The sequence below is a fragment of the Scatophagus argus genome, chromosome 5 (assembly GCF_020382885.2).
Source record: "Scatophagus argus isolate fScaArg1 chromosome 5, fScaArg1.pri, whole genome shotgun sequence".
Lineage (NCBI taxonomy): Eukaryota > Metazoa > Chordata > Actinopteri > Scatophagidae > Scatophagus > Scatophagus argus.
In genome coordinates, this window is record NC_058497.1 from 6,250,778 (window position 1) to 6,262,589 (window position 11,812).

The following is an 11,812-nucleotide window of genomic DNA, read 5'->3' on the forward strand; positions in this document are numbered from 1 at the left end:
GAAAAATGTTTAAATAGTTGTGCTTATTCGAGACTAATACCCATGCCCTCTGGAGGTCATAAATATAACAACAGTGATCTTTAATCAGCTATGCATAGGTCATGTCCTACTTATACTAAAAAAGTTTAGTTTTTCTGATATCCCAATTTAGTAACATTTATTGAAAACAGCTCCACCATGCCCCAAATATTATTTTTTAGAACTGTGGAGTTTCTGCCTTTGTTATTTAGACTATGTATTTTTCATTATTTTTTTTACATGACATTTATTAGGTAAAACGACACTAAATCTTTGTACATTTTTCTTTTTTTTTTTACACTGAAACAGTGAAATTCACATGCTTCAGGTTATTTTGGATATTTTGTATGAATAAATGAAAATCACACCATGTTACAGTTACAATAAGTACTTTATTTGTTGAACAGTGCTGCCAGCGTCTGACAGATAAATATACAGTTCTGAGTTTACCTATGTACAGCTTGCTGAGAGACAATATAAACTGTCTCTTGTCGACATACATAGTGTTCTTTAGTGTGTAACATACTTTGGGCTGGTTTCCTTGTCCAAGCGTAAATGGTCCCCATTGAAAGATGTAGTTAGTTAGGCTGTTTCTGTCTCTGTGAAAGAAGCCCTATTAAGTCTTGGTTTGTTAACATGTAATGTGGTGTTACATGTGCAAATCATCAAATGGTGTAGCACTAGGATAAGCGATGTGTATTTTGTGTATGTGTACCTGCCCAGTAAACGATTTGGAATGCACAAATTTTGTGGACAATAGATATATTTAAGCTATCAGTATAAGAAGAAAAAGTGACATCTGATACTGAGTGTTCAGTAGTCTCAGTTTCGCACAAAGCAAAACTGATTTTATCCAGTAAATGCTCTTACAATCTGATATTTCATCAAATTAGCCTCTTTATGCTTCCTTAATTTGCAGAGTTCTTATAAAATAGTGTATTTTAATAGATGCTATTCATATTCAGTAGTATCATTTTCATTAAATCAGTCTGTATACTCTTCACTTACAGTGCAGCTGTGCACACATACAAGCATGCTCACACATATCAACCTTGTCTCATTCAGTCGCAAGCCACAAACAGTTGATCTATAAGCAAACACACATGTAACCACACACTCACACGTCCAAGTCACACCATGGCAAACCGCATTTGACTACACGCTGATTCACATCATTCCCCACTGTATTCACATCCAGTTCATGAGTCTCTTAGCCATGTTTCTACTTTGTTTTCTTTGTGTGGACGTCTGCAATGTTATGAGACAAACCTTTCAAAATTCCAAATCCAATCCGTCTCTGTGGTGTCTGATTATACACTGTTTATAAGAGCGAGCTGATTTTGTGTGTCTAATTTTTCCTATTGAAGTTCATCCAGCCATGCTGATCTGCATAGGTAGCTTTAACAGGCAAAGTTGGCACTGATGACAACAATTTTTTTCTTTTTCCTCCAGGTTAGTAATGGCTCTAGTTATCCTCAAGTGCTCTCCAATTTGAGGGCAGAACTGTTCACTGTGTATATACTGTATGTCAATATTTTTATGCTTCATATGTTACATTCTTGAATAACGTTCTCAAAGCTCCCTTTCAACAGCACCAACATTAACAGTGTACAACCATTTTACCACAATCCATCTATGTCCCAGGTTTCAAATGTAGGTCTCTATGACTCTTTTGTTTCCCCCTACCCCGTCATCATTTAAGGAGTGAGATGTCATCAGCAAAGTCTCCATGTGGGTGGATGCAGCGAGCGAAGCGCCACTGGCAGACCATGAGACACAGTGGCAGCATGAAAAGTGCGCAGATTCCCGCCATGATGTAGGCAATGGTCATAAGAGTGGACTCGTCCGTCTGAGGGATGTTGTAGCCACAGTCCTCCAAGTCGACACCATGGAACGGGCCTTTCACAGAAGCTGTGCGAAAGTCATCATGCACTACAAACAGGAGAATAGGATTGTAAGTATTTGTGAAATACAAACATAAGGATAACAGATACTGTACGTTATTATTACTGCAAATAAATATTAGGTGGGCTGCTATTAACATATATTCTGCATTTTCTATGTTACATTTTCTTGCCTTAAGCCCAACGCTTGAGCGTCCATAATTCTTCCTTCCTTTTCCCTTAACCCCTTCTCATCCCTTCCACCCTCTCCCACTCACCATGGCAGGTGCTAACGGCAAAGCCAATGCGTTTATTTTCTCGGTCAAAGACCACATAGAAACCTTCCATGATGACAGCCCCCATCACTGTACCAGTGCTAGACTGGGACACAGCAAACTTATAGCAGTCCTCCTGGGCAGAGGCCACATCCTCGACTGGCCGCAGGTATTGCTGCGTACACAAAAATGAAAAATAATAAAGAAAAGGAAAAAGGAGTGTAAAACAAGAACAGGACAAACACACACACCCTTAGCTAAGTGTAATGCCTAATACCAACACAGCTTTCACTTTAAATATAGTTATGTGCAACTTTATGCTAAATTATGAACAGGACCTTTTAATTCACTGTAAAATCTTATGTGGATTTGGTGACAACTTAACACTTCCTGTGTTATATTTCATATTTTTTCCAATGTGTTTTATATTTTCATGAAAGTAGATATGTTGTACAGTAGACCTGGTAGACCTTCTTATAAAAGGGAATACCCTGGGTTTTAACAGTTGCACCAACTGCAATTTTCTTAGCCAGTTTCAACTTTTTTTGTAAGTGTGACTTGCCAATATCAATTTTTTCCTATTCCGATTTTCTTTCTAAGAACTATAATTGACAACATATACAAACAAAAATCAACTTTTCTGAAATGCAAAGGTTTACTTTCATAATGAAAGAAATTGTTAAACTTCATAATTTCCTCTCAATATAAAGAAACTGGAAAGAGTTACAAATAACAATTAACTGAAAATAAGCTGTACACCCAGCTTTATCTGACATATTTTACTTTATCAAACAAAAGCTGGTGCAGCAGATCTATATAACAAAACAAATGTCATTTACTTAGAAATTCATTGCCACTGAGGTAATTTAGCAGATTTCTGAAGCCCCTATTCTCAATTACGGAAAAAGATTGCTCATCTAGGGCCATGAGTTACATAATTTTCCTCTGAATTGCTTTGGTTCTTTCACAGCTCATACCAAGGAAAGACAGTACAGTCTGCTGGCTTGTGTCTGGCACTGAGCTCTGGTTAGCTTTAGCTGCTTTTCCTTTGTTAACTTCTACAAGTTCCAAAATGTTTTCATGATAGTTCTCCATGGTTTACTTTGGGCTTACTTTTATTACAAATTGCAAGCTTTGTGTCTTCTTCACAAACAATGAAGATTACAGTATCAGAAGACAGACAAGTATTTACTATTCACAGATTTATGAAAACCTTAAGAAAATAAGAAAATATATTCAAAGGCAATTTTCTTTGAAATGTGGTCATTTTTTCTCATGGTGCCTAGCTAGGCTTTCATTCGTTGAGGGCTATTTAAAAGAGCATAGCTGAAGGTCAGGGTAACATATTGCGACCAGACTTGCTGTAAGAGTGCACAGGGAAATGAAAACACCTCATTCTGAAACCTCATAATTACAGAGGACATTACTCATACTAATGACAAAGTCATTTAAATTATTTTAAATGTAGAACCTTCTGAGAGACTGAATTAAACACCTGTCAGCAGCAGCAATTTCAAAGGGTCCCATTGAAACATCACAAAGTCAGCACATTCAGTTCCAGTACTCGGATACCTGCGGTAGGATGGAGATTCTGAAGGACTGGTTGTGGTTTTCACTCATCAGGTAGAGGGAGATGACCGGGAAGATGTGCCAGGGTGTAGTGCCAGCCTGCCAACATACCAGCTGCTCCCCAAGCCAGAAGCCAGAGGGAAACTGCTCTGTCTGAAAAACAGGGTCAGGAGGTTAGAGCAAAACAGAGTAGTGCAATCAGCATTTGGGTGGTGAGTAAAAGGAAGTACAGATAAAATGCAAGCTGAGCTAAACATTGAGGATAGATGCAGATGTAATTCATTAACTTTGTTAAAAGATATAAAATCTTGATTCCTAAAACGTTGGGACTCCGAGCAGACCGTACATAAAAACAGAACACTTGCAAACAAACCATTTTTACTGACAAAGTGTTTTACAGAGCGTTCCCATGTTGGCCCAGCCTTGCTAGTGAACAACTGAGCCTTTCGAGGACGCTTCTTTCATACCCAGTTATGATGATCACCTGTTACCAGTGGACCTGTTTACCTGTGGAATGTTCCAGACAGGTGTCCTCTGAGCATTTCACAACTTTCTTAGTCTTTTGTTGTCCCTGTTGCTGTTATCAAATTCAGAATCAGTATATATTTACATCAATGAAGGTGATGAGGTCATACATTCAATATACTGACTTTGAGAAAATATCTAAACAGGAACTGATCACGTTTTTTGTTACACTGCAGATATTCACCAGAAAATTTTGTCGGCACAAAAACTATTTGTTACTGTAATAGTAAGTCAACGGGAAAAAAAGTTGAGGTTTTTAGGAAATGAAGGCCTATGTATAAAGACTAACACGTCTCAAGTTTTTTAAATGCTATTTTTTTATAAGATCTAATATTACTATAGATGCAAGACATCCTGTCCACATCGGTTGTCTTCGCTAGTCTCTCACCATTGTATTAATGAGAAGTGTTTCCTTTTAAAAAATATCCATCTAATAAAACAAGTCTGTAGCTTTTCCTTGTTAAGCAAAACAATATCATCTGCTTTTATCATATATCTCAAGAAATCAGCCATGACTAGGGCAGCCAAAGTAACAAAGGATGAACAAAATTAACAGAACAGTCTTATGCTGATAATAACGAATAAGGAAATAAGGAAATTAAGGTATCTGTAGTATAGTAAGGACTTACCGAAGAGGCTGCTTCAATAGCTTTGACTGCAGCCTGGAAGACTTTTCTTGGCAGTCGAAGGTTAGTGGTGCCACTGTCCACAATACTCTTATCATAGTTGTACTGTGAAAGAAGATAAATACAAAGTAGAAATCTCTTTCTTAGCCTTTAGAAACAATGACTGACCATTAATTTTTTATTTCTTTCTTATTTACACTCAATCTATCTTACCTCTTTACAATCCATGTTGAGGTCCTGTCCATTCACTTCAATACGAACGATTATGACCTCATAGTACCACTCTCTGCGGATGGGAGTGTACCAAAGCTCTCCCACATAGAGTGATGGGTCCACTCCTCCGATTATCTAAAAGCATTTGGAAAAACAGAATCCAGTACTGGCTCCAAATATGATCTTAGATGGTGTGCAGCTGGGTATGTGCCTACGTGCATCTCACCATGCTGCCGCCAACAGTGGCGCTGCCCAGGGAGTAGTTTTGGGTGAAGCCGGCTCCACACAACTGGAGAGAGAAGAGGTTGGGGACAGGAGTCTGGCGAACGAGAGAGTCAAAGAAAGGCTCCAGTGTCTCATCAGGCTGGGGAGAGAGAATAGAGAGAGAGAGAGACACGTGTAGGATAGCTTTACTTTTGAATGGCAAACCCAAGCTGCTGTTATTAGCTTTCAGCTTTTAATTTTCAAAACCAAACCTCATCCTCCTCCTCCTCCTTCTGACCTATCAGCCTAAGTGCTGTCAAATCAGGTCTCATCCTGCCTCTCTTCTCCCCTCTCTCTCCTTCCCAGCAAAAACAGCTCTCTTCTGAATTTTTCTCAAAATACATTAAATACAGTTTTAAACAATAATAAAATACTATACCACATGCTCAATTCCATTTTACAGTCTACATATATAAGTAGAGTATAAATTTTGTCTTCTTTCACATCTGTCTGACCTGGGAGAAGGATCCCTCTTTGGCTCTTCCTGAGAAGATTTTTCAGACAAAGCAATTCGCTGCTCTTACCCGGGCAATGTCAGCATAGGCCAGCCCCAGGATTCCCTCCCAGTTGGATCCATTGATGAAAAAGCGATCTGACTGGGTGATTGCAGCGATATTGGCACGCAGCGTGGCGTTAGGGCCATGTGGAACAGAGACCAGGTCAGTGCCCAGCTCACCTTCCCAGCGACCCTGGGTGTAGGGTACATACACACTCCTACCCTGGTCACGGTATGAGCTGGAGCTGTGAAAGCAACAGAGTGGGAAAAAAAGTGAAGGAAGGGATAAAATAGTGGAGGAAAAAGAAAAGTGGTTGTTCCAGGGTTGTGGTATTACAGTAAATAATTTCAAGGTTTTAACGATGATATCAGAATCAGAATCAGAATCAGCTTTATTTGTCAAGTACGTGTGACCATATAAGACTCTGGATTTTCTCTCTCCTGTGCACCATACAAAATAACAAATAATAATAATAAAAATTGAAGAATAAAGTATTTACAAGAAGAAAAAAAAATATATATATATATATATAGATATATATATATATACATGTAGTGCAAGCAGTGTGATGGTTCATACAGTGGCATCACTGGCATCATTCATTAGGGTTCCTAGTCGGGGATTGTCAGGTGAATATGAACAAATATAAACGCTAACTTTAAACTTTTTATTCATTTTTCTTCTTCTTCTTCTTGTATGTAAAAGCATTGTCACTAAATTTAAATCAGTTTAATGCTATCCAAAGTAATATGATGCAGACTATGAGCCTATAATTTCCCACTGTGATGTCAGTTCTAACATTTAATTTGCCACATAAGATTCCTAAGCATGTAAGTATTACATGGTAAATCATGTTAGTACAGAGAACCTTAATCTGCCACAATACTTAATAACTTACACGGAAGCAAAAAAATCTGATTATTTTAAGTAAAACAGGAAAACACTGAAACACTGCAAACATTTTTAGAAGGAAATGCGAATGAGTGTCTCTACTCACAGTGACCGATGGTAGTATCTGCGCAGGAAGGGATGAGCAGCAGCCCCGACAGCAAAGTTACTGCTTCCAGTATCCACCAGGATGTTCAACTAATGAGACAGAAAGAGGAAGGGGACAGACAGAAAGGTTTATTAAGTTGTATGTTGTGTGCATCTTACAAAAATGGATAGTTTTATAGAAGTGATATCTGGGTTACACGTGTAACTGATTAAATGCAGTCTATGAAAGGAGGTTTAATGTATCTTTGCAAGCTTAGAGATAAACATGGTCATTTTCTGTGTAGGGCTTTTGATGTGGTATTTTATACTGTCTCATAAGCAATTTTTTCAAAAAAATTTCTCCATTACTGCAAGTAGCCATCTTACCTCTTACAGAATTTCTTATTTTATCTCTCTCTCTTGTAGTGTCCTGTACTGACTCTTGTTGCCCTAGATGTCCTTCTCTGTCCCCTCTCTGTCTCCATTCTAACCCTCTCCTCCTCTCAGGTTGCCCTCTCTCTCACATCTCCCCGTCTTCTGTCTGCATCTCTGTATCATATTTTGCACAATCAGTCAAAACAGTTAGTGAATGTGTGAATGGAGCACAATGGCAGTTGGTGATGAAGACAGACATATGAATGACCTACCGTATATGCACATCAACCATTATGAATTATACTCCACACATATATAAACTGCTGCTTGTCATAAATCTTTGGTACTTTGGGCGACTTATGCATTTTAGAGTTCAATTAAGACATTTTCACATGTATAGTTCTAATTAACACATACTACTGTTATGGTTGTGTGTTTAATTTTTGTTTCCTTTGTTACAGTGACATAAGCACATATTGTACTATTTTGTTTATTGACATATAAGGTGAAACAACAACTCCTAGACAGTGTGGTACAGGAAAACACAAAAAGAAGAAAAGATAGACAGTCACAGCTCCACAGCAAGCTGTTCAATAATAGATGGACTCTTTAAATATCCAGAGATGTACTGTCTCAAGGGCTGGGCCTGAAAGCCCAGAATAAATACTGACTCTGTCCACCTCACACCCACATGCATTAATGTCAGTATTACATACCTGTACCTATTGTCTCTACAAACACCACTTCTGTCACTGCTACATTGCTGTAGACAATCTGTCTTCCTCTCTTGGCCAGAGATTTGCTGACAACTCAGGCTAGATCTGTTTCTTTCATACACAAACACTCACAGCACACCACAGGATGCATCCTGACACACTGAGACCTCATGTCTTCCTCTGCTCTTTCTCTCTCTCTCTCTATCCATCTTCCTGTCCTCCCTGGCAAAGTGCCTGTCTCTTCCAGTCATTATATTTGCCCTTCCCCCCCTAACATGGAAGAGAAATTATCTAGTGGTTACAAGAAGGAAACACAACATATCTGAAAGTTAATGTTAATCAATGACTTGAGGTCAACTCTGCATCTACCCAGTATCAAAAGTCTGACATCAAAACCCTATATCATGGCCTTTCAGCAGTCCTGCTACTATGATCATTTGAGTTCAATTCATTTTATACACAGACTGATAAATTGATTCATATGAACCTGTACTCATCTAAAGGCAGGGACTACTAAAAACATTTAAAAGTCTTAAATAAATGTAGATAACCTGACAAAATATTTATTGAAACTTATTAATAACTTGCAAATGGTCTTTCCGTTATGGACATGTTTACCCTGACTGGTCATTTTAATTAATATTACAGTTACTGACCCCTGAGCAGCACTTTTCCACTTAGATTAATGTGCACAGGTCTGGGAACTGCTGTTATAACTGTACTACGGGTTATGCTTATTTACCTAAGTCTGTGAGGATCACCGAGCTTTGAGTGGTTAATAACACATTTTCCTGTGGTCTGGAAAACTCAGAACACATACTTAAAATTGCTTTACACAGACTTTAAATATACTGAGGGATCCTTCTGCTTTCACCTTAATTTTTGCAACATAAACTGTCCAAATTTAAGTTTACAAAAGTAGAAAAAGTCAGAAAGGGTAACATGTAGTGAGTGAAGATGAATGATTTAATATTCTGTAGCTCTAATATGATTTGTTGTGTTATAACTTGCAATATTTTCCCTTTTCTCTGAGCCCTTGTGCAACATTTATTACAAATTTTAAGCATGTTGTCTTTTGTAAACTGTAAAAACTACACAAAACTGGTGTCCACACCGGTGACAACCTATTTGCTCAACAGTAGCTATACCCAGGCGAAGCAGTTTGACACCATGAGCATGTCCAACAGTGCTCTGCACTTCTTCTTCTTCTCTCTGTATTTATTTATTAACGGATTGCAAACTAGCTTTAAAAGTCTCACTGCTGTTAGTCAGTGAGATACCCAGTAGACTGTAATTTCCCAACCAGCCAGATCTATCCGATACAGGACACTTGAGTATCTCTCGGTGGCAGACAGAGTGGGGTTTTGAGAGTGAGAAAGGGAGCTTTCGGTAAACAAATATCACACACACTTCGTTTTTGTCTTCCTGCCTTTTTCTCTCAAATTCTCACTTCCCCCCTCTCTCTTTCCTTCTGCTCTCACTCTCATTCACTCTTGCCCATCTAAATCTCTCTCACGTCATTCATTTCTCTGTTCCATTCCCTCTTTCACCTTCTTCTCCTCTTCTACCACTTCATCACTTTCTCTTCCTCCCTCTACCCGTCGCCCTCTGTGTGCCAGCCTGTACACCGCAGCTGCACCCAGCTGGCACTCCTCACTCTGCAGAATTAATGGTTCCATTATCTGTCTGAATCATTCAGACCTTTCTCTCACTTTCACTCACTCACACACACACACACACAGCCATCTGTCACTGCAGGGTCATTATTGGACAGTCAGACAGTATATTTCAGGTGCTTTAACATTAAATGACTTTAATGTTAATGTCTCTATTTAGTTGCAGAAATCTTACCCTACAAATATTAAAGTATAAGTATACTAACAATAATATAAGACACACACTGTAAACGGGTTGTTTTATGAGTTTATACCTCCCACCGAGTTGGACAGTACATCTTAGTGTGTGTGTTTTACTTCAAGTGTACTGAGATTTCAATTTGGCTGCTGCTGTTTCTATATCTTTAGAACTTGATAAAACAGAGCAAGATAAACAGATACACTGATACAAGGTTCAAGTGCCACAAATGTAAAACTGTATGTATTTAATGTTAATGCTCAGACGTTTTTTCACTTTAATATCAATAAAAAACACAGAATATTAATGAATATTTAAGGTGGTACCATAGACAGTTGGCACATTTAGTATTCTGCTATTAAATACAACATTCCTTCTAATAAAGCAGTTAAAATGTATTGCTTTTTGAGTGTAGTGTACGGGTTTGAAGTTATTTGAATTCATTTTGATAGATTTTGGATGCATAGGTCGAATGACACGCGACAAATGACTGTATACATTCAAGACTGCTGTAACAACATACTAATAAAGCCATGTACACACAACATTTACCTTCTGCGGAGGGGAGCCTACGGCCATTTCCACGTAGTATCCCTGACCAGACTTCCCACGCAGGTTATCAATCATGTCCACGAAGCTGATGCCGCTCGCTGCAGCTCCTCTTCGCCTGCGTGCAGCGTACTTTCCCGTGTTGCCGCGGGTAACGGCGGCGGCAGGTGGCAACTGCGGTGGCGATTCAGCGCGAGCACCTTGCCGCAGTGGCACGCGGATGGCGAGAGGCAGGCCCGAGGCGTCCAGCGCGGATTGACCGCTGCTGATGAGACACAACGTCGTCCATATGAACAGACCTGTCAACAAGCGAGGCCTTAACGTCGACGCCTCCATGTTGAAACTCATTAACATTGTGTTTTTAGTACGTTTGGTTTTGACTTCACGACTGTCCGTTCACTCTGACATCCAGTCTGCAGCGACACGGGAGAAGAGATCAGGTGGCGATGATGCTAAAATGACGGCTAAAACCATGATGGCAGCTGAAGCACAAACATGGACAGGGTCACTATGTTTTCTCTCCAGTTGTCTCACCGTTAACCGACACGGAAAAACAAATTGTGTACTACGATCAAATAACATATAAGCTCGTATAGAGTATCTTTCGAGATCTAATCACCCTGACAACCAGACCAGGCAACCCTCGGTGTCACAGATAATTTGAGACGATGGGTAAATTACAGGCTCTCCCTCCGTGTTCAGTGCATCAACAAACCGCAGGCCTGTGTCGTTTTCTCCGCATATCCTCATGTCAAAACATCGGAACCATCGTCGGTAGGGAGGCTGACCGGGGGGCTACCGTAATCCGCATCCTTCAGCTTTCCCGACCCGTTCATTCTGTTCCCCGCCTTCCAGTCTTTCACCTCCTCCTCCTCCTCCTCCTCCTCCATTCACCCGGCTGCATCCTTCAGCACTGTGAAAACAGAAGCATCACCACCGTCAAGCTATGATACAAAAACACACGACTTCCTGTAAGCCTTTTCTAAATAAGACAGCATAAAATTCCCTAACTAAAATGTCAAGCTACGTACCAGTTAGGATTAGTGCCTGAACCGATCTGTGAAAGTTTGCTTTTATTGTCTAGTTATCCCTCAGTGAAACATTATATGAGTTTCATGTGTGTGCTATAATGAGAAATGTTATACAAGGTAACTACGAAATGTTACACTAGATGAATATCATACAGCCTGTGTTTTCAATCCTATATAGACACCATGTATCACTTGGTTTTCGTCTTTTAATTTGAAGGCGCTGTCATGTCATGGCTCTCGTCGCTTCTTCGGGAAAGCCCTGGGATACTCACACACATTCTGGGTAATGAAGTTTTGCTTTGCTGGTCACACTTGTTTCTGTATGACATATGATGCATTGCCACGCGCTCTAACCCTGAACAACTACAATAATTATTATATTTGTATATTCCATACAATTATTATAATATAAGTACATAATACCAAAAAAATCAGCCATAGA

At 39.3% G+C, this 11,812-nt stretch overlaps 1 protein-coding gene and 1 long non-coding RNA gene across 4 annotated transcripts; both read right to left on the reverse strand.

The window, feature by feature from the left end:
- Positions 1-390: 390 nt before the first annotated feature.
- Positions 391-11,256, reverse strand: bace1 (beta-secretase 1). 3 transcript variants are annotated; one of them, XM_046389667.1, is made up of 10 exons: positions 11,055-11,256; positions 10,343-10,601; positions 6,868-6,956; positions 5,898-6,114; positions 5,336-5,473; positions 5,110-5,244; positions 4,900-5,001; positions 3,749-3,898; positions 2,180-2,351; positions 391-1,950 (listed from the first exon to the last, which is right to left on the reverse strand). In XM_046389667.1, exons 1-10 carry the CDS (start codon positions 11,087-11,089, stop codon positions 1,712-1,714), a joined length of 1,536 nt encoding a protein of 511 aa, XP_046245623.1. In that variant the 5' UTR covers positions 11,090-11,256; the 3' UTR covers positions 391-1,711. The 3 variants fall into 3 exon arrangements, with proteins under 3 accessions (XP_046245623.1, XP_046245625.1, XP_046245622.1); XM_046389669.1 differs by having other exon boundaries at positions 11,128-11,244; XM_046389666.1 differs by having other exon boundaries at positions 10,343-11,255.
- LOC124059562 lies at positions 7,260-9,527 on the reverse strand. The gene is made up of 3 exons (XR_006843405.1): positions 9,487-9,527; positions 7,937-8,227; positions 7,260-7,394 (listed from the first exon to the last, which is right to left on the reverse strand). It is a non-coding gene; the product is annotated as an uncharacterized LOC124059562 (long non-coding RNA).
- Positions 11,257-11,812: the final 556 nt, after the last annotated feature.